Genomic DNA, 24,953 nt, shown 5'->3' on the forward strand with positions numbered 1-24,953 from the left:
GAAAAAATATTTATATGATTATATCCTGGCCATTTACAGGTCCTTTTTCTGTAAAAATGAATAACAGTACCACTAATTATTTATTCCTCTATGTTATAGGCAGAGTTGTTAGTGACAAACATCTTTAATCTATATTTGAAAACTGTTCTGCTATTTGCAGAAATTTCTTTTCTGTGGATGATTGTCAAAGAGGTTTATTATATTCACATATTTCCCCCCTTTCTGTGCCAAAGTTAGATTAATTAAAGAATAACATAAATAATATTACCTCCAATGTTGTATTTGTTAATATATCTCTTACTCTCAGACTCAGATGGGTTGTTGATAACAAATCTTGTTAGTTAATAAACCACTGTGAAGTTCTGGTTAACATTCCTAACCACTTAAAAGATGCCTTCAAGATGTACATATGCAAATCACATACATAATTTTAATTACCATTATATTCTTTTGTGCAATGAATACTTTTGCCTAACTGAGGAGATAACCCAGGATGGTTTCCCATAAGACATCAATGTGAGTGGAAATATGCAAAAATGTTAACTTACAGATTTATACATACCCAAAGTTGACAGTAAGTGTCATGGAACAGGTCTGCTGTATGGATTTTTGAGTTTAAAGTTTCAGCAATATGGGCACCTAAGAACACTGAGTGTACAAAACTGGATGAGCTGTGTTTTTTCAAAGTTTAAAACTAGTCCATTTGCACACAACTAGTCACTAGCTTTCACAAAAACATCATTTACTATATTCTCTGTTTCTTTGTTCAGTTTCAAAACAAATCTTGTACTGTCTGGAGGCAGGACTCATTCTCTGTTCTGATTTAAATAAAATGTCAGATCATTAACATAAAACAAAAACAGAATTTGGCCAATCATCAAACCCTGTGGGACAGCCATTGTAATTTCTCTCCATGCAGATGGTGTGGCACACCTCTTTGTATTACCCACAGACTAGAGTAGCTTTTTGCATTCTGCTTCTTAAATAAGGACTAAACCAGGCATTTGCTGAATTATGTATTCCATAAAACACCTAACTTCTGTAATAGAATATTGTGGTTGACAAAGTAAAATGTCTTTGGTAATTGCCAGATGACCCCAGTTGGTGATATTTCATTATTTCAGGATTGTATTATATGGCCATTAAATACACACATCAAAAAAAGGTTTGCATCACCTCAGTTTCAAGACTTCGCAACCTGTACAGAAAATTTGAATAGAGATCAACATAAACATCATTTCCACCCTTTTTATTGCTCATGAAACCACACATTGTATGTTATACCACCATACAGTGAGTCCTTCAGAGGCGGTGGTCCAGATTTCTGTACACACCAGTACTTCTAATACCCAGTAGCATGTCTTCTTTCATTAAGGCATGCCTGTATTCATCGTGCCATACTATCCACAAGTCCATCAAGGCACTGTTTGTCCAGATTGTCCCACCCTCAATGGCTATTTGGTGCAGACCCCTCAGAGTGGTTGGTGGGTCACATCATCCATAAACAGCCCTTTTCAATCTATTCCAGGCATGTTCAATAGGGTTCCTGTCCGGAGAATATGCTGGCCACTTTAGTCAAGCAATGTCGTTATCTTGAAGGAAGTCATTCACAAGATGTGCACAATGGGGGCATGAACTGTTATCCATGAAGACGAATGCCTTACCAATATGCTGCCAATATGGTTGCACTATCAGTTGGAGGATGGCATTCACATATCATACAGCCATTACGGTGCCTTCCAGCATACTTCAGCCCCACATAGTGCCACCCCAAAACAGCAGGGAAACTCCACTTTGCTGCACTCAGTGGACAGTGTGGCTAAGGCGTTCAGCCTGACCGGGTTGCCTCCAAACATGTCTGGTTGAAGCCATATGCAATACTCGGTGAAGACAACATGATGCCAATGCTGTGCAGTCCATTCAGCATGTTGGGCCCATCTGTACTGTGCTGCATGGTATCATGGCTGCAAACATGGACCTCACCATGGATGTCAGGAGTGAAGTCGTGCATCTTGCAGCCTATTGTGCATAGTTTGAGTCATAATACGACATCCTGTGGCTGCATGAAAAGCATTGTCCAACACAGTGGCATTGTTGTCAGGGTTCCTCCAAGCCTTAATCCATAGGTAGCAGTCATTCACTGCAGTAGTAGCCCTTGGGTGACCCAAGCAAGGCATGTCATCAACAGTTCCTGTCTCTGTCTCTCTTCCATGTGTGAACAACATCACTTTATTTAACTCCGAGACACCTGGACACTTCCCATGTTGAGGGCCCTTTCTGGCACAAAAATGAATGCGGATGTGATTGAACCGCCGTATTGATCGTCTAGGCATGGTTGAACTACAGACAACATGAGCTGTCTACCTCCTTCCTGGTGGAATGACTGGAAGTGATTGGCTGTCGGACACCCTCTGTTTAATAGGTGCTGCTCATGCATGTTTGTTTACATCTTTGGGTGGCTTTAATGACATCTCTGAACAATCAGAGAGATTGTGCCTGCGATACTATATACACAGTCAATTTCTAACTTCCCAAGTTCTGGGAACCGGGGTGATGCAAAACATTTTTTGATATGTATACATAAACAGCTGTCTCAGTTGACTGGTGCTTTTGAAATCCAAACTGTGATTGAGTAAGTATGCATTTAGTAGATAGGTGGGTAACAACACAATTACATTATCTTCTCAAAAAATGTAGGAAATGACATAAAAAGTGACATGGCATGGTAGCTATTGACATCTGTGAAGCCATCCCTCTTAAAAGAGTCCTAACAGTGGCATGTTTTAAACTCTTTGGGAAAATATCCTGAACTAATGATGCATTATGTGTGTGATCAAGGGAGGGCCACACCTTTGTAATGTCTTATTAGTGATAGTATCCACCTTATATGAACTTCTACTTTTTGGTGGTGTGATGATCTTCCTTAGTTAAGATTGGGACATGAGGTAAATTTTTATTTCACAAAGTGTCCTTCTTTTATGTTTCTGCTGTCTCTTCTGAACTGTATGCACCAATTTTCTCACCTATTCATAAATAATAATTATTGAAATTATCTGCTACATATGAATTGTCTTTAACAATGCTCTCACTCTCTTCAACAAAGGTAATATTGTTTCATTGCCTTATTTTGCTGTCTGTCTTGTTAACAATATTTTGTTTTCATCTGATTTTATTGTCTGAATCATCAGTTTCTTACAAGATGTGCTTACTCCTGCATTATTTAAAACTTTTCTTGGTGTGTTACAGTACTATAAGATTTTCAAAAACAAGATAAAAAGAATTACTTATTAGCCAGCCACTCCATCCACAATTTTGTACAGTTTTTGGGTTCAGTGATGTAAATTCAACAAGTCTAATGTTTTTACAGAAAAGATCTTCTCTTTGACAGTATACAAATAGATGATAGTGCTTGGTGAAGAGATACTTAAATGCTTTGTTTGAAGCATTTTATATAAACAGACACCGATGAAATCTTTTGTTACATCCCAATTCTGCAAACCATTGTGAAGTACATACAGAGGCTAGTTTCACTTGTGCCACATATGTTTTCATCATCATTCCATTGGAGTATGGAACATGGGAAGAATGATTGTGTAAACATGGGAAGAATGATTGTGGAATACCTTTTAATGTGCTGTAAGTATCCTAATTTTGTCTTTGTAGTCCCTGTGGAAGCATCCATAGGCATTGTAGTATATTCTTAGATTCCTCACCTAATACTGATTCTTGAAACACTGTAAGTAGGCTTTCAAGGGGCAGATGGCAAACATTTCCATGTGTTGGCCAATTCAGGTTTTTCAGCAGTTCTCTGACAGTTTCCCATGAATGAAATAAACTTGTAAGCTTTTGTGCTTCTCTTATTTACACATTCAAAAACTCCTGCTTGTGTTGTCTGGTATAGGTCAACTCACATTAGACCAGTCTTCTAGTCTTTGTTGCATGAGTGTTCTGTGAGCAATTTCCTTTGTAGACAAACTACATTTTTCCAGTGCGATACCAATAATCTGAAATCTGCCAACTAGCATACCTATGAGTTTTCCTTTTTTCAGTAAGTTATATGTGCAGTTTTTTATTCCTCAATATTTAAAGCAAGTTGTCACATCTTTGCACCACTCTGAAATGCTATCAAGACCTCAGAGTATATCTGTGCTACTTTTTCCAGATAGGGGTCCATTATAAATAACTGTAAAGTCTGAGGTTACTAAAAATCTTGTTTGGTTAGGCACCAATGTAAAACATGTGTCAGTCGACTGGTTACTTTTGGACAACTGATCCATCTGTGTGTCCTACTAATAGCAACCTGTAGTGGCTAGGCAAGCACACAGCCTACAATAATTCTGACTCAACTAGATCCAAAGGTTGGCTGTGTACCATGCCTTTCGCCCCAAATAATTAAACATTGATGAAATTTAGCATAATAGTCTGTGAAATTTTATGGAATTACACAGATGTTTTTAAATATATGAAATCAAAATTATTAACAAAAGAATTGAGGTTTAGTATCCAGAAGGATAATTAGGTACACTGATGCATTGATTTAATTCAACTTGTAAATGTAGTTGTAAGCAAACAATCAAACAAAGATGGCCATATGTTTCTAAATAGATCTGAAGTAGATTCTTGTATGAATCAGTCCACAGAGCAAAGCAAAGCAAACATTTCATCGAATGAAAAGTTCCAAACACTAATGAACCTCAGAGTTTCTAGTGTGTATAACACAATGTCAACAATCTGCAATGTTTCCAAAGTTCCACGAAAATCAATTTAAAACCAAATAAATTATGACACTCATATCAGTCTACTATTCACTTGGTCAATACATTAACATCTCAGTGTGGTTAACTACAATCACATTAAGTCTGTACAGCCACTATCCTGAACTACTTTATCACATGCAGGTCATTGACTGACCAGTCTTATCACAAAAAAGAGCTTCACCTGTCCAACAACAATGATTAAAAGACTTTTCACTGCACTACTGACAGCAACAGAAAGACTACAAGGCTCTTCTTCTTGCTTGCTTCAGGGCTTGGTCACATTACCAACTACTGCGGTCAAGTCTTCCTATCCCTCTCCCTCATTATCAAAAGTACACTGCACATTATTTTGTGTACATTATGAAAATTCAATTAACATATTCTTAAATCTAAATACACCATACCATAATGAAATGTCTATAATTTATTCTTTTAATTTATTAATTTACTTTTGTGCAGAAATAAATCACAGAAGCTAGTAAAATATGGGCCTGTATTCTACTTGTCATTGCGGCACTACAGGACAAAGCAAATTTCTTAATTTTTTATGAACATAGCAAACCATATTTACATAAATGTTATATTGTAATCCAAACTGTAATATTAACAAGCTGAAGTCAAATAATACTGTTCATGTGCAGAATTCTCTGTTTTGTCACAGCTTAATTAAAATTGTAAATAATTTTTTTAACAATTTGTTTTGAGGCATATCACAGAAGCTGGCTCATCATGTAATTAAGTGACAACCTATCATTTGTGAGTCATGTGTGTTAATATGTCTGTTAATTATTATAAATAAATAAACATTTAAACCTAAATAACAAACAAGATGTTGTACAACTATGATGATAATTTTAGTGTGTTCTAAAGTGTCTTATGACTCCAAAAATGTCATTATATTTTCTGTAGCTCATATGTAATCAGTTAAGATTATTTTAATAGATATGCAGTACTTTTTATGTAACACATTCAGCAGCCAAGCCATCTTGGCTTCCACCGCCTTTGTTGATAGCTGCATTAGTCTTGGCCTTTCCCCAGTGCCATGCTCTCTCTCTCTCTCTCTCTCTCTCTCTCTCTCTCTCTCTTCTCTCTCTCTATTTCACTCACTCACACACGCGCACACACACACACACACACACACACACACACACACACAATTTTCAATGTGAGCAAATCAACACAGGTCATAATTTGCTATTGGTGTACTTCAAAGAAATAGCTTACAGAGGCTGCTTCTGCCTCTTAATGCATATCTCGACTCAATTCATGATATATAAATGAAGTCACACTTTCATGAAGAGATTTTATCCAACTATTTGTGTATATAGTGACTCTACCTTTCCTTAAATTATGCCTACATAATTGGATTCTACCTAGTATCCATCTAGGTTCATCTGTTCAATTCATTTTTAAATGAGTGTTATACACAGCACACCTGAAGAAATCATTTTATATTTTTCAGTTTCTCATAGTAATAAGAGAAGTGCAACTTTTATATTTAACAGATCTTTTACATTTTAAAGGAAATGTTCTTATGTATTATGATTTTAATCCTGTGTGCATTCAAAATTACCAGTTTTTTCCTCCTCTGATTATTGCAGCTGTGTCTATAGTTATTTGACAGCTCAGTCTTTCAAATACATTTATGTATACAACACACACACTCACCACACACACACACACACACACACACACACACACAAAACAACTGTGGAATTATAGCAAGAATTCATGAAGGTTGGACAGACAGTGCACTGGTTACAATGAATGCACCAGGAAAGTATCTGCAACCACAATCATGTTGTGGGTGACTATTTAAGGAGTTAAACATTTTAACTACAGCATCACTCAGCATACAAAAAGTAGCAAAATATATTGAAACCCTACACAGAAGGCATTGTTTGGATTAAGTCATAATAACATCACAAATATAGAAATCATGGCAAAAAATTTCAATTTGCAGAACTATTGTGCACCACTTACTATAATGTATCACACTACAAAGTTCAGAATTTGCTTAGTATTGTGTCTTCACTACGTAATAATAACCCACATTTAATATGTAAATCATATAAAGATATACATATTACAAAATATTTTCCCAGTTCATGTTTTAATGAAGCATTATACTAACAAATTTTTATGCTTGTTATTTCCTGTTGTGCAATCATTAATTTTTATGTTGTTACATGGGCAACCCATGGTTCCCATCACCTCATCCATGGACAGGTACAGCTAGCAGAGGATACCTACCAGGAAGCCATATTGCAAACATTTGCGCATGTGCAAGCCCATTTGCCACCTTGCCACTGTGCACTCTGCCAGTGCAGTGTGATTGTGTAAGCTAAATGCCTCTGCAACAGGTTTTTGTCTAACCCTGTCCACTTGTGCTGTGGGTGCCCAACTCCGCATGGGTTGACACCTAGTCAGAACAACCTGTAGTAAAGGGACTACTATTGGTTATTTTGAGATAGAGAGCCAACAATGAGAAATTAATATTTGACATGTTATAAGGTCTTAACTCAATAATGTGTGTTAGGCACGTGTTAGTAAACTGGTTATGTTTCCGCATCAGTGATGGTAGTGTAAGCTTGAGAAACAGTACACAATCATCTGTGGTGTGTCCATGATGAATTCTTTCCTAAGGGGTTACATGAAGTCACTGATGTATGAAACCCCATTCAAAAAAGAAGAACTGGTTGAAAGGGTCTTAGTTGCCTGTCTTATTCAACAACATACAACAGGCATGTTTAAGAAAGTGTAGCAAAGCTTGTGCAATGTAATGCATGCACTGAGGCTGATGGCTGTTAGCTCATATTGTTGCTACCAAGTTTAAGTTTTTTATGTAATCAAATGACTATCTATTCATTTCTCTCCATTAGTTTCTTATTTCATAGTAGGTCAGTTTTTGATGTTCTTCCTCCATAGCTTGACTGTAAAGATTAGGGGCATCCTATATACACTCCTGGAAATTGAAAAAAGAACACATTGACACCGGTGTGTCAGACCCACCATACTTGCTCCGGACACTGAGAGAGGGCTGTACAAGCAATGATCACACGCACGGCACAGCGGACACACCAGGAACTGCGGTGTTGGCTGTCGAATGGCGCTAGCTGCGCAGCATTTGTGCACCGCCGCCGTCAGTGTCAGCCAGTTTGCCGTGGCATACAGAGCTCCATCGCAGTCTTTAACACTGGTAGGATGCCGCGACAGCGTGGACGTGAACCGTATGTGCAGTTGACGGACTTTGAGCGGGGGCGTATAGTGGGCATGCGGGAGGCCGGGTGGACGTACCGCCGAATTGCTCAACACGTGGGGCGTGACGTCTCCACAGTACATCGATGTTGTCGCCAGTGGTCGGCGGAAGGTGCACGTGCCCGTCGACCTGGGACCGGACCGCAGCGATGCACGGATGCACGTCAAGACCGTAGGATCCTACGCAGTGCCGTAGGGGCCGCACCGCCGCTTCCCAGCAAATTAGGGACACTGTTGCTCCTGGGGTATCGGCGAGGACCATTCGCAACCGTCTCCATGAAGCTGGGCTACGGTTCCGCACACCGTTAGGCCGTCTTCCGCTCACGCCCCAACATCATGCAGCCCACCTCCAGTGGTGTCGTGACAGGCGTGAATGGAGGGACGAATGGAGACGTGTCGTCTTCAGCGATGAGAGTCGCTTCTGCCTTGGTGCCAATGATGGTCGTATGCGTGTTTGGCGCCGTGCAGGTGAGCGCCACAATCAGGACTGCATACGACTGAGGCACACAGGGCCAACACCCAGCATCATGGTGTGAGGAGCAATCTCCTACACTGGCCGTACATCTCTGGTGATCGTCGAGGGGACACTGAATAGTGCACGGTACATCCAAACCGTCATCGAACCCATCGTTCTACCATTCCTAGACCGGCAAGGGAACTTGCTGTTCCAACAGGACAATGCACGTCCGCATGTATCCCGTGCCACCCAACGTGCTCTAGAAGGTGTAAGTCAACTACCCTGGCCAGCAAGATCTCTGGATCTGTCCCCCATTGAGCATGTTTGGGACTGGATGAAGCGTCGTCTCACGCGATCTGCACGTCCAGCATGAACGCTGGTCCAACTGAGGTGCCAGGTGGAAATGGCATGGCAAGCCGTTCCACAGGACTACATCCAGCATCTCTATGATCGTCTCCATGGGAGAATAGCAGCCTGCATTGCTGTGAAAGGTGGATATACACTGTACGAGTGCCGACATTGTGCATGCTCTGTTGCCTGTGTCTATGTGCCTGTGATTCTGTCAGTGTGATCATGTGATGTATCTGACCCCAGGAATGTGTCAATAAAGTTTCTCCTTCCTGGGACAATGAATTCACGGTGTTCTTATTTCAATTTCCAGGAGTGTAGATGTATATATTGTTCATAATTTAGAAGTAAAAGTGATTACTTATGAAATAATAGAAGTGTTGAGATGTCAAGAGGCACATAAACAAGACTGAAAATCAAAGTTTTCAGTCCTCTTCACATTGAGATGACGAAAGTCATGGGCTAACTCCCAATATCATGTTGGACCTCCATTTTCCTGGCACAGCACAGCAACTCGACATAGCATGGAAGTCCCATGTAGAGATATTGATCCATGCTGCCTCTACAGCTATCCAGAATTGCAAATGTGTTGGTGGTATAGGATTTTGTACACAAACTAACATCTCAGTTATCTCCTGCAAAAGTTCAATGGGATTTGCATTGGGTGATCTGGTTGGCCAAATCATTCACTCAAACTGTCCAGGACGTTCTTCAATCCAATCACAATCAATTGTGGCCCAGTGACATGGCACATCGTTGTTTGGGAACACAAAGTACATGAATGGCTACAAATGGGCTCCAGGTACCCTAATATAACCATTACCAGTCAACAATCAGTTCACATGGACCAGAGGATCCAGTCCATTCCATGTAAACAAAGCCCACACCATTATGGAGCCACCACCAGCTTCCATAGTGCCTTTCTGACAAATTGGATCCATGGCCTTATGTGGTCTGCGCCACAGCCCATTAATGCCAGATTTTGCCACACTGGCTTATGGATACATTTACTGTATGTCCCACATTGATTTCTTCAGCTGTTTCATGCAGTGTTTCTTGTCTGTTAATACTGACAATTCCACACCAACACCACTGCTCACAGTTCTTAAGTGTAGGCCACCCCTGTGTTGTCCAGGGTGAGAAGTAATGCCTAGTATTCTCAGTGGACTCTTGACACCGTGTATCTTAGAGTAGTCTACTGAATCACCTAACAATTTCCAAATTGGAATTTCCCACATGTCTATCTCCAACTAGCAGTTCATGTTCAGAGCCTGCGAATTGATGTCATGTGGCTATAATTACTTTGGAAACCTTTTCACATGAATCACCTAAGTACAGATGACATCTCTGCCATGCACTGCCCTTTTATACCTTGTGTACATCATATTACCACCATCTGTATACAGACATATCATTATCCCATGACTTTTGTCACCTCATTGTATGTGTCTGTCAACATCTCAGTCCCACTGCTGTCTACCTCTACCTCTAAATCCATACTCTGTAAAGCACTGTAAAGTATTTTGCGGAGGATACTTCATGTTGTACCCATTGTAAGGGCTTCTTCTCACTCTATTCACACATGCAGTGTAGAAAGAATTACCATGTCTCTGTGCACTCTTTGATGAATCTAATCTAGGCCTCACAATCTCTAGTGGTACAGAGGATTTCTAGTAAATTTATAGATTCATCATCTAACTCTGAATCTTCAGATTTTGTAAATAGTCTATCCTATAGCTTGCTTCCATCTTAAAGTGTCTGCCAGTTCAGTTTTTTTGGCATGGGTCAAACAAACCTACAAACTATGATCACAAAAATTGTCATCAAACTATCAGTTGCAGTCAGTGATGAGTACATTCAGAAAGACTGGAAGCAAAAGCAACTAATGGACAGTCTACACCTGGTAAACAAGAAATTATCACATGATGAAAAGAATTATGGAAAGTACATACATGAAAATCCATATAGAATATCTGAGCTCTAAAATGTGGTGGACCATACTTCTTTAAAACATATCCTAATATAATGGAGCCATACTGACATTACAAAGAATACAAACAAAATCACTTAGACATCATCAAACGTAACCAAAAATATGGTTCAAACTAGGCCACAGTGGCAGTAGTCATCATGTGAATGGTACTACTGTTCATAACAAGTTGAATCCTGTTGCCACAAAAATACACTACTGGCCATTAAAATTGCTACACCTAGAAGAAATGCAGATGATAAACGGGTATTCATTGCACAAATATATTATTTAGGACTGACATGTGATTACATTTTCACGCAATGTGGGTGCATAGATCCTGAGAAATCAGTACCCAGAACAACCACCTCTGGTCATAATAATGGCCTTGATATGCCTGAGCATTGAGTCAAACAGAGCCTTAATGGCCTGTACAGGTACAGCTGCCCATGCAGCTTCAATACTATACCACAGTTCATCAAGGGTAGTGACTGGCATATTGTGATGAGCCAGTTGCTCGGCCACCATTGACCAGATGTTTTCAATGGGTGAGAGATCTGGAGAATGTGCTGGCCAGGGCAGCAGTCGAACATTTTCTGTATCCAGAAAGGCCTGTACAGGACCTGCAACATGCGGTCGTACATTGTTCTGCTCAAATGTAGGGTTTTGCAGGGATCGAATGAAGGGTAGAGCCTCGGGTCGTAACACATCGGAAATGTTGTGTCCACTGTTCAAACTCCCGCCTATGTGAATAAGAGGTGACCGAGATGTGTAAGCAATGGCACACCATACCATCACGCCAGGTGATACACCAGTATAGCGATGACAAATACACACTTCCAATGCGCTTTCACCCTGATATCAACAAACATGGACACAGCGATCATGATGCTGTAAACAGAACCTGGATTCATCCGAAAAAATGATGTTTTGCAATTCGTGCACCCAGGTTCATCGTTGAGTAAACCAGCACAGCCACTCCTGCCTGTGATGCATTGTCAAGGGTAACTGAAGCCATGTTCTCCGAGCTGATAATCCATGCTGCTGCAAACATCATTGAACTGTTCATGCAGATGGTTGTTATCTTACAAATTTCCCCATCTGTTGACTCATGGATCGATAGGTGGCTGCTCAATCCGTTACAGACATGCGGATAAGATGCCTGTCATCTTGACTGCTAGTCATACTAGGCCATTGGGATCCAGCACAGTGTTTTGTATTACCCTCCTCAACCCACTGATTCCATATTCTGATAACAGACATTGGATCTTGATCAACGTGAGCAACAATGTCGCAATAGGATAAACCGCAATTGCGATAGGCGACAATCCGACCTTTATCAAAGTCGGAAACACGAGGCATCACAACAACGTTTCACCAGGAAATGCAGGTCAACAGCTGTTTGTGTATGAACAATCGGTTGGAAACTTTTCTCATGTCAGCATGTTGTAGGTGTCGCCACTGGCACCAACCTTGTGTGAATACTCTAAAAAGCTTATCATTTGCATATCGCAGCACATCTTCTTCCTACCGGTTAAATTTTGCGTCTGTAGCACATCATCTTCAAGGTGTAGCAATTTTGATGGCCAGTAGTGTATGATTGTCATGAAATTGTCAGGTGTTGCTGTTAAACACATATTTACGCAATATACAATTATAGAAAAATACAGTTAAGTGCAGAAGAATACTTTCTAGTTAATCACACATTTTTACTTATCTGCATTTTCGTACACTACTACAAAAAAGAAAAAAGAAAGAAAGAGTAAACCTGGATAGATAAGACTGACTTCAATCTAATGAAGCCATATATGTCTTGGGGGGCAGGAGATGTACTGATAATGGTTTCAGTGTCATCCATGAACAGATTATGCAGTGGCATAGCTACCAGAGTGCCATCTGTGTCTATCCTTTAATGGGGGCTGCCCACAACCAGAAGGCTCAATGTGGTGCAGACATGTGAAGCAAGCAAGCAAGCAGGCAACCAAACTACGGATGCAAACTCGTGTCCCTCCATCCAGCTTAGCTGGTTTTAAAGGGTTCAAATTATGGCCTTCTGAGCGGCAGGATGGTCCTTTTAGAGAATTGTCACAGAAGTTGGTCATGCTGTGTCCCTTTTCAAATTATGGTGATACCAGTGGTCACATGAACATTCTCACACCTATAGGCAAGGTTCTTGACATCCACACAGTGCAGATGCCCAACAGGGTTATTCTGAGAGCAGCAGTGGCAGATTGTACAGCTATGACAACACAAATGAGATGGCTTGTGAGCTATGACAATTAACATGAACCGTTACAAACTGGTTATTAGCAGTTAGAATACGGGCACACACATCTCTAGCCCATCTTCCACTCATGCCACAGCATCAACATGAACAGCCTGACTGGTGCCATCAGAGGATCACTTGGAAGATGTAATGGCTTGCCGTAGTCTTCAGTAATGAAAGCAATTTTTGTCTCCACACTAGTAATGATCATTTCCTCATACAACATAGACCTGGTGAGCACTGTCTTGTAGAGTGCATTCATCAAAGACACACTGGCCTCACCCTAGGCCTTATGGTGTGGGGTGTGATAGGCTACAACTCTTGTTCACCTGTGGTGTTTCTAGAGGGGACACTGACCAGTGCTTGCTGTGTGCAGAATGTTGTTAGACCTGTTCTTTTGCCATTCTTGCAGCAGGATGATGATGTGTTGCTCCACCAGTATAATGCTCATCAACATACTGCCCATTAAACTCAATGTGCTCTGCAAGATGTGCACATCTTCCCTGACCAGTACAATCCCAGGAATTGTCTCCAATTAAGCAGGTGTGGGATATGATGGGATGGGACAAGATGTGACTCTTGTGACTCCTCAACCAACAACTCTTACAGAACTACGTGAAAAATTTGAAAATATGTGGAATAACATATTCCAGGACAGTATTTGTCGTCTGTTTGATAGACTGAATGCCAGAGTCAGCCAGATTTAGTGCCGGCTTTGCTGCCCATGGAGGCTACACCATGTACTAATATGGGTGCTCCAGCATGGGTACCTGGTAACCTACAATCACATGCACTATTGATCTGTAAATGCAATTTATATCAAGTACTCCATATGTATTGTTGGAACTATAAATCTTGAGGGAATTGGAAGCCTCTAGAAGAGTGTGCCATTTTTCTTCTTTTTTTCGACAGTGTATAAATTTCATTAGTCAAACATTCCATAAAGCACTGCCAACTGTCGAGTTTGTGACAGAAACATATTTTTTGTGGCAATTGTACCCCAGTTTGTTATGAACAGTTCACATGATAACTCTGCTGGGAATGTGGCCTAGTTTTCACCATAATTTTATTTATGTTCCATAAAGCGTGGCTAATCTTGTTTGTATATCTTGCCAGTTTCTCTGTGGCATTATATTTGGATATGTTTTAAACAAATATACTTCAGTGCACTGTTAAGGTCATGTATTATATATGTATGAAGACAATATATTAAAAACAAAGATTCCAAGACTTACCAAGCGGGAAAGCGCCTGTAGACAGGCACAATAAAATAAGACACAAACACACACACACAAAATTTCTAGCTTTCGCAACCAACGGTTGCTTCTTCAGGAAAGGGGGAAGGAGAGGGAAAGATGAAAGGATGTGGGTTTTAAGGGAGAGGGTGAGGAGTCATTCCAATCCTGGGAGCAGAAAGACTTACCTTAGGGGGAAAAAAGGATAGGTATATACTTGCGCGCGCACACAAACACACACACACACACACACACACACACACACACACACACACACACATATATATATATATATATATATATATATATATACATCCATACATATACAGACACAAGCAGACATATTGAAAGGCAAAGAGTTTGGGCAGAGATGTCAGTCGAGGCGGAAGTGCGGAGGCAAAGATGATGTTGAATGACAGGTGAGGTATGAGTGGCGGCAACTGAAATTAGCGGACATTGAGGCCTGGTGGATAACGAGAAGAGAGGATATACTGAAGGGCAAGTTCCCATCTCTGGAGTTCGGATAGGTTGGTGTTGGTGGGAAGTATCCAGATAACCCAGACGGTGTAACACTGTGCCAAGATGTGCTGGCCGTGCATGTTTAGCCACAGGGTGATCCTCATTACCAACAAACACTGTCTGCCTGTGTCCATTCATGTGAATGGACAGTTTGTTGCTGGTCATTCCCACATAGAAAGCGTCACAGTGTAGGCAGGCCAGTTGGTAAATCACGTGGGTGCTTTCACACGTGGCTCTGCCTTTGATCGTGTACACCATCCGGGTTACAGGACTGGAGTAGGTGGTGGTGGGAGGGTGCATAGGACAGGTTTTACACTGGGGGCAGTTACAAGGGTAGCAGCCAGAGGGTAGGGAAGGTGGTTTGGGGATTTCATAGGGATGAACCAAGAGGTTACGAAGGTTAGGTGGACAGCGGAAAGACACTCTTGGTGAAGTGGGGAGGATTTCATGAAGGATGGATCTCATTTCTGGGCAGGATTTTAGGAAGTTGTATGCCTGCTGGAGAGCCACATTCAGAGTCTGATCCAGTTCAGGGAAGTACCTGTCACAAGTGGGGCACTTTTGGGGTTCTCCTGTGAGAGGTTCTGGGTTTGAGGGGATGAGGAAGAGGCTCTGGTTATTTGCTTCTGTACCAGGTTGGGAGGGTAGTCACGGGATGCGAAAGCTGGTTTCAGGTTGTTGGTGTAATGGTTCAGGGATTCAGGACTGGAGCAGATTCGTTTGCCACGAAGGCCTAGGCTGTAGGAAAGGGACCGTTTGATGTGGAAGGGGTGGCAGCTATCATAATGGAGGTACTGTTGCTCATTGGTGGGTTTGATGTGGACGGACGTTGAAGCTGGCCATTGGACAGATGGAGGTCAACGTCAAGGAAAGTGGCATGGGATTTGGAGTAGGACCAGGTGAATACACAGAAGATGAACACCAACAGCAACAAGGAAGGGGAGAAGAATATCAACCTCAGGAGCCTCTGAAGAAAAGATGTAGGCCATGTTTAGTTAGTAAGAAAAGGAGATTCATCTGTTTCAAATGTTTAATATGTGGACAGTTTATTTGTTTGCAACATTCAACAAATGTTTGCAATTATTGTATTTCAGCTTCTAAATAATAACCCCTTTTTAAATGTGAGAAATATAGGTGGTAAATTTTGTTACAACTTCTAAATAACTTTAGTATATTGAAAAACCAAAATTTCAAGCATAATCCTGTATAAATTTGACATTTTTATACAGAAAGTAAGTATCAGCACCTCGAGAAGCTGTGGAAAGAAAATGTATGTTTTGAAAATTTATTTTTAAATAAATTTTTACCTTGCTTTTGTTTGTATAGCCCATGAATAATGCCTAATATTACTTTTGTGATAAAATTTTAATGTTTACAAAGACATAAAGTTTATTAACAACAAGTGGTATGTGCGAGATATGAGCAACCGTCCTCATCCACCTAGAAGTTGCGCCTATCAGAAGGTTAATATTGTTTATGTACCTATCAACATCTTTACACTTTTACTGTTTGGTGAATTGTGAACTTCACCCCTAAATTATTTACATTCCATTAGAACTTTCTGTTACCATAATAATCATATTCAGTCATTTTAATGACTATACAAAAAAAACTGTCTTGAACTCATGTCCTAGACAGACATTCTGATAAAATAAGATGAAGTGCAGATCAACACAATCTGATTTTGATCATTTAAAACAAACAAATTTCTGTTATAGGCTCTTGCAGTCTCAACAGTAGCACTGTTGTCTCAGAATTTAAGTATTGCAGACACTGTGCTCAAAGGTGAAATAGTGCATGGAACAATCATTGGCTTCATTATGATCAATATCCTTATCATTTTTGCTGAGCTCACACAACCAATGGGGAAAGCACCGGTATGTAACTCTGAATCCTCTTCTTCACAATAAATATGAAGATTTAGTTAAAAATATGTGCTTGTGAAGTAGTTGGAAAATAATGGCTCTAAGAAAAAACCACATACTTTTTCTTGACAATGTAAGAACTGAACTATATTTGTGTAATATATTTTGAAAGAAATATTACCAAAAGTTTAAAATAAAATTACATGGGAGAAAATTATTTCAAACAGCATGAACCTATTTTGACAAAAAACAAAAGAGATAAATTAATAACAGCCCTTGCTATTAATACTTTACAAGATGATTTTTCATTTGACAATGGCAGAAGATGACTGCCTATTTAACAGTTGCTGTCACAAGAACACCCCTGAATTTGACTAACAGATACATGTTTAAATACTATTGTAAATGTACACATATTCATACTTAAATGCATATTGTTACTATTATTTCAAGTTAGAGTGATTAATATTTAAATGAAAGTTTAAAAACTAGGGAAGAGAAAATAGTTATGTGCTCTAAACAAAGCTCATGAAGTATGAGGCTGTACTGAAAAGTAATGAATTCGAATTTTTTTCTGTGAGTACTTTTAAAGCTTTTTAAATAAGAGAAACATTATTAGCATTCTAAATCTTTATTCTTCATGTCTACATATTTATTTCTCAAATTAATGATATGAACATAATAGAGAGAAACATTCCACATGGGAAAAATATATCTAAAAAGAAAGAAGATGTGACTTACCAAACAAAAGTGCTGGCAGGTTGATAGACACACAAACAAACACAAACATACACACAAAATTCAAGCTTTTGCAACCAATGGTTGCTTCATCAGGAAAGAGGGAAGGAGAGGGAAAGATGAAAGGATGTGGAGTTTAAGGGAGAGGGTAAGGAGTCATTCCAATCCCGGGAAGGTAAGTCATTCCATTCCCGGGATTGGAATGACTCCTTACCCTCTCCCTTACACCCCACATCCTTTTGTCTTTCCTTCTCCTTCCCTCTTTCCTGATGAAGCAACCGTTGGTTGCAAAAGCTTGAATTTTGTGTGTTTGTTTGTGTGCCTATCAACCTGCTGGTAAGTCACATCTTCTTTGTTTTTATATATATTTATTTCTCAACCCAGTCAACCTGACAATGAACACGTTTCTCCTACCAAGAGATGAGTTTGTCACTCACTGTAGACTGATTGACTTTGCTGATGGAGCCACAACCTCACCTCTGTTTGCACCTCTTCATCACTATCAAAGTGTAGTTCTCAAAGGTGATCCTAAACGGAAAAAAATGAAAATCACTCAGGGTCAAGTTGGAACTGTGTGATCAACAACAGTGGGCCCAAGGAGTGAGACTGCTGCAGATGTCATGAGATTTGTGTGTGGTGTGGATGTCATGCTGGAGAAAAGGGTGCTCCATGTGAGGGTGAACCCTTCAAATTTATGCTTTCACTTTTCTGAGGGTCTCACAGTACCTTTCAGAGCTAATGGTGGTGACTTTAGGCATGAGTTCCAAATCCACCACACCTTGAACAGCCCAGAACAATGTGAGCATGACTTTGCCTGCTGATGCCATGGTCTTGAATTTTTTTGGTACCAGTGGTCCTTTGTGATGAAACTCTATTGTTGCTCTCTTGTATTCAAGGACAAAATGGTAAACCCAGCTTTCATCACCTGCACAATGTTGATAAGGAACCCATCACCCTCTCTCTAAATATGCAAAAGAAATTGATGACAGGTATCCAGCCTCCTCTGTTTCATGTCAGGTGTGAGCATCTGAGGCATCCAATGAGCACTCAATTTTTGGTACTGCAGTTATGCAATTATGGCCAGTACATACTCTTATGATACAACATTCTTACCTGAGAACTGTGTTATCTGATGATTTTCTCTGAAGAGTTCATCAACACAGTTCTGAAGAGTCTCATCAGTTGCAGTATGTGATCATCCACTCCAAACTCTGTCACACATGTTGAGGTTAGTGAACTGTGACTTTACTTTCAAAACTTTTTCTTGAGAGTATACTTAAGAATTTACTTTATTTATCAGTGATTCATCAAGAACATTAACACATTTAATCACACTATGTGAGCATGGAAGTAGTTGCCAGTGGGTAACTGATGAAAAAAAATCAAATTTCTTTCAACAAATGGAAATTTATTCCTAAAAGCCCCTTTTTTTGGAAACAGACATGAAATTATAACAGAAAGCACACTCTAAATATCAAGTTACAATTTATTCAGAGGCAGAAAAAACAATTTTTTTTTTTGACTGTATGAGCTTTTGAGCCGAGAAACTTGCCGCTCCCTTTTGACACGGCCATAGTCACAACCACTCACAACAACCCCTGAAAGACTACACTGGTGCAAATCTGCAACACACCAGATTACTTTAAACTAAAAATTTTTACAACTCACACAAGCACATAACTATGCACCCCATAGGAGGGATGGAAATGGTACAAAACACTAACATTAAAAGATTAACTTGCCACTGAAGGTGAAACTTAATTGTTTTTTAAAAAAAAAAACGTATAGTGGAAGGGTGGCAACTTCATATACTAAAATGACCATTTAAATAAAATACATGAAATGCAGTCTTACATAAAATATACAAGGTTGGCTCTGCATTACACATATACCGCCTCTCAAGATGATAGGCAAAACAATAACATATTTCAGGAATTCAGCCATTACACTTCAAGCGATAAATTCGTTAAACCAAATCCAACAAACATGACAGAGGTAGCTATTAACATACGGCAGACCGACAGACGGACAGACACTAACTGCCTAACAAATGCAGATGAGAGACAGACAAGCAAGTTGGGGACGAGAGACTGACTAAGAAAACAAGTAGAATTTAACAAGTAAATGAAACAACATATCACGAATCACTTAAATCCTAATAAACTTCAATGTCAGGCGAAGACCTGGCACAGCACCGCCAAAACGCTCTCCCAAACCGTCCTCTGCCAGCCGCTTCAACAGACGCAGGAAGGCGTGCCAATTTCCCATCTCATGGTGTCCCAGCTCGCAGCAGCCTGACCGATGTCATGGATTGACTCCTGTTGCTCTTGTGTTGGGCATGAAGCCACAACCCCTCGCTATATGGCATGGCCCACTGGACTGTGTGGTGACCTCACATGCGCCGACGCTCGAGACAGACTAGTCATCTTGTGTCCCAGTGCACGACTGACCAACCAATTGATCCAACCACCAATGACCATTGCCTGAACAAACTCGAGCAGACTGGCGGCCTAACACATACTAGCACTCTGGACGACAGACAGACACTGACTGCCCCACACTGACCTGGCAGACCAACTGACCATACTCGCCACCTAGCAAGCTCATAGTGCCCCTTAAATGCATGTGAGCAGGCTACCTTTCCCCTTTCCCACCAGAGGGAGACACCAAAGCTGCGACTGCCACATCGGCGTGACTGCCGGAAACGGTGGGCGACTGCTTCGCACTACACGCTGTGGTGTCCTCTTCAAAATAGCAGTTTTTACCATGTCTCAACCTCCTCCCCTCAAAGTAGAACCTGGGAGGTGATATCCCAAAATAAACTAACTAGCAGCTCTAAAAGGCACAAGACAATGGCCACGAAAGTCCACAAGTGATACACTTGGTCGGACCCACCCCAGCAGAGGAAACATGCCCTCAGGCTACCCGACATACCTGCCCAACCTAAGACCGACAAGACAACCAATTCACAACCATTGCTAAGCCACCAATGAAAATAGCGACATACCCACTCCGACTTCAACCATGCAGAGGAAACATGCCCCAGGCAATCCAACATCTCTACATAGTAGAAAGCACCGAGCTAAGGCTCACAAGTTGACCATGGTTGAAGGGACTATTCGAAGCTGACAACCACTGAGCTACCAAAAGTTTAAGACCAGAGGGTAATACCTGAACAGACTTGGCTGATCAACACAAAACCAGTCTAAATGTTGTTGGAACTCACCGACCTCTCCTACCGCTGCTGCCATGGGTGTCGGAAAGGAACCAATAACTCCCAGTAAAATTTGGAGCGGAGGATAGAGCAAAGCATCTTTTAAGTCCACAAGCAACTCAGGAACAGTGCCTTGTTTGTTTATATTATGAATGTGCAACTCATAAAGGATTGGATTTTTGTGCAACAGACCAAATCCTGGACATTTTCTAGTCGCCATGACAACCTGAAACATGCAGCTAAACAGTCACTTGGCCAAAGCAAAATATTACTAAATTATAAAATAAGAACAATCATAATTCCATCAGTTACTCAAAGAGTAGTAGCAAGAATGCCAATCACGCTCTGCTACCAGTAATGAACCGTGAATTTACTTTCAAAACTTTTTCTTGAGAATATACTTCAGAATTTACTTTATTTACTGGAGATGCATCAAGAACATTAACACATTTAGTCACACTATGTGAGCATGGTAGTAGTTGCCAGTGGGTAACTGATGAAAACAAATCAAATTTATTCCTAAAAGCCCTTTTTTTTAGAAACAGATTTAAAATTATAATCAGAAAGCATCCTCTAAATATCAAGTTACAAGTTATTCATACTGTATGAGCTTTTGGGCTGAGAACCTTGCCGCTCCATTTGACACAACCGACTGTAGGCATGACCACTCACAACAACCTCTGAAAGACTACACTGAAGCAAATCTGCAACACACCAGATTACTTTAAACTAAAAATTTTTACAACACACACAAGGACATAACTATGCACCCTGTAGGAGGGATGGAAATGGTACAAAACACTAACATCAAAAGATTAACTTGCCACTGAAGGTGAAACTTAATTGTTTTTTTAAAAAAACTTATGGTGGAAAGGTTGCAACTTTATATACTAAAATGACCATTTAAATAAAATCCATGAAATGCAGTCTTACATAAAATATACAAGGTTCGCTCTACATTACACATATACCGCCTCTCAAGATGATAGCCAAGATAAAAACATATTTCAGGAATTCGGCTATTACAATTCAACCAATAAATTCATTAAACTGAATCCAACAAACGTGACAGAGGCAGCTATTAACATACGGCAGACTGACAGACGGACAGACAGACACTAACTGCCTAAAAAATGTGGACGAGAGACAGATGAGCAAGCTGGGGACGAGAGACTGACCAAGAAACCAAGTAGAATTTAGCAAGTAAATGAAACAACATATCATGAATCACTTAACTTTTAATAAACTGAGATGTCTGGCAAAGCATCCCCAAAATGCTCTCCCAAACCATCCGCTGCCAGCCGCTTCAACAGATGCAGGAAGGCGCACCAATCTCCCATCTCATGGTGTCGCAGCTGGCAGTGACCCAACCGATGTCACAGGTTGACTCCTGTTGGTCTCATGTTGGGCGCGATTCCTCTACCTCTCGCTATATGGCATGTCCCACTAGACTGACATGGTGACCTCACATGCACAGACGCTCAAGACAGGCCAGTCATCTTGTGTGCCAGTGCACGACCAACCAACTGATTGATCCAACCACCAATGACCATTGCCTGAACAAACTCGAGCAGACTGGCGGCCTAACACATACTAGCACTCTGGACGACAGACAGACACTGACTGCCCCACACTGACCTGGCAGACCAACTGACCAGACTCGCCACCTAGCAAGCTCATAGTGCCCCTTAAATGTATGTGAGCAGGCTAGCTTTCCCCTTTCCCACCAGAGGGAGACACCAAAGCTATAACTGCCACATCAGCACGACTGCCGGAAACGGTGGGCGACTGCTTCACACTACGCACTGCAGCGTGCTCTTCAAAACAGCAAATTTTACCATGGCTCAGTTAGCACCACTGATTCCTTGATTATGAACATGAACAGCTCAACATCACACATTATTGATATTGATACAATACACATCTTTCATTTTTGTATGGATTTTAATTGAAGGCATATTTTATGTAGTGAGGAACACAATTGCCCATGCTCTTTCTCAGCTGACATATTTATGTTACACACCATCATGTTACAAGCTACATTTCAGAGCCTTCTACAGACAGGGGGCTGCAACTTGTATCACCAAAGCAGTTAAGGGCAACTGAGTGATATGCCTGACATGTAATACCTCAAACAATATTGGGAACAGAATAAAAAATGAAGAGGCATCACTTTTCAGCACACCATTTCATAACAACAATGGAAATTCCTGGCTGCAACAGTGCGTAAAGTAAGGGAAAGGTAACCATTCACCTGCAGCAGACTGATGTGTGGTGGATAGATACACATAAGAGCAGCAGTTTCCACTATCTTTCAAGCTATGGCTCTCATTCTAGCAGAAAGTACATGATATCATGTACACAGCCACACAGACACCGAATGCACACTGCTGCAGTTGCTTTTACATTGGATTCAGCTTAAATTTGAATTTAATGCTTAGTGGTAGTGTGGTAAGTTATGAATCCTGCTTTGCTGCAACAATAACTGTTTATAACCACACACTGTTCCTGCTTGTTGGAACATGATGTTGGAACTTAAACATCCACTGTCTTTTTTAACCTTAAATGTATTATCAAAACAAAGAACAGTTGACATTGATATTTTCATTATACTGAATGGCACAGATTTGATGTCACAAAGTCTGTCCAACAACTGCCTGTATTAGTGGTGCATAACTACCACACACAGTCACTTCTCTATCATCTTAAATAACTTTACAGTAATTAAAAGTATAACATAACTTCACTGGAAACACTATATAACTTGATATGTGGAATAATCGGGTCTTCTGCCAGATGTTTGTGTCGCTCTGGCACAATATTTTTGCCACGTAACTCATTGCCTTCCTCAGGTGCTACCGGAGACTGCCGTATTGGAGGATCTTGTCCAGTATTTATGCTCAGAGGGTGCCATATTTTAACACTAAAATGTGTTTGTACTCAAAAGAATATCAGATATAATCACAAACTATGTGGGATAGTTAATCCAATAGCAACAGATAGATTTTTAAAACTCATCAAGGAACAAGAGCAGCAGGATGTTTATAGTGCTGATAACATAGATGACAAGATAATGCTATTCTTATAACATTTCTCATGCTGTTTGAGAGTTTCTTTCCATTCTAACATTCTAAACAGGGTACTAGCAGTAAAATGCATCCTGCAGGGGTAATTAGTAGGATAAGGATATCATGTAGAACAAAGTGGGAATTATATCAAAATGTTAGAAGTAGCCACAATCAAGCTACAGTTTCCCATTACAAACAGTATTGTAAGGTGCTTAAAAATGTTACTAGGAAGGCAAAGAGTATGTGGTGTGCAAATAGAACATCTAATTCACAGGATGAAATCAAAACCATTTGGTCAGCTGTGAAGAAAGTGTCTGGTCAGCAACACAAGATTGGCATTATAAAGTCAGTTTGTAGTAAAAATATTTCTGTTACTTATAAATCAGATACGTGTACAGTATTTAACAATCATTCTCTGAGCATTGCTGGTGAATTAAATAAAAATTTAGTTTCTACATGGAATCATGTAACCCTTTTGGAAAATGCCTTTCTGAGACTGACTTCTGAAATACTCCTCAGTGCTACTGACAAGGGGGAAATTGGGTCAATAATTAAATCACTGAATATTAAGGACTCTCATGGATATGATGGCACACCTAGCAGAATATTAAAGTACTGTGCTGCACATGTTAGTCTTGTATTTAACCATATTTGTAATTTTTCCTTTATGAATGGTCAGTTTCCTGAATGTTGAAAGCACTCAGTAGTAAAGCCCCTTTATAAAAAGGGAGAAAGAGATAATGTAGGCAATTTGAGATCTATTTCTATGCCATCAGTGTCTGCTAAAATTATTGAAAATGATGTGTAAGTAAGGATAATCGATCATTTTGTATCACACAATTTGCTTTCAAATGTACAGCTTGAATCAAACAATGAAAAATCCAGGATGGAATGTAACAATACAAGAGAAGGAAAGTTGCTAATCAGCATACAGTAGAGGTGTTGAGTCACGATACGCACAATAAAAAGATTCACACAGTCATAGCTTTTGGCCAGTACCTGAAGAAGATATTGGCACCATATGTGGGCAAATGTGCACACCACATCTCATGATGTGCATGTGCCTGTCTCAGCTCACTCCTCCATCCAACTCTGATCCACACACTCTGACCCCAAATCACCCCTGTTAACTTTCCAGAATTTCTGAACCTCAGACTGTGACTCTCCATCACTCTTCAAATGCCTGAACATGAAAACTAATCTTACATCCACAGAAGGAACACAATCCGTCACCTAGAAACTGATCCTGAGCTTATAAT

At 40.3% G+C, this 24,953-nt stretch overlaps 1 protein-coding gene across 1 annotated transcript in view; it reads left to right on the forward strand.

Moving 5' to 3' along the window:
* The window catches only part of LOC126284453 (uncharacterized), a 71,369-nt gene that overhangs the window by 14,238 nt on the left and 32,178 nt on the right, over positions 1-24,953 (forward strand). The window contains exon 3 of the mRNA XM_049983373.1: positions 16,528-16,686. Coding sequence (XP_049839330.1) covers positions 16,528-16,686 — 159 coding nt within the window. The remainder of the gene's footprint in view (positions 1-16,527; positions 16,687-24,953) is intronic.

This window comes from Schistocerca gregaria, chromosome 8 (assembly GCF_023897955.1).
Source record: "Schistocerca gregaria isolate iqSchGreg1 chromosome 8, iqSchGreg1.2, whole genome shotgun sequence".
Taxonomy (NCBI): domain Eukaryota; kingdom Metazoa; phylum Arthropoda; class Insecta; order Orthoptera; family Acrididae; genus Schistocerca; species Schistocerca gregaria.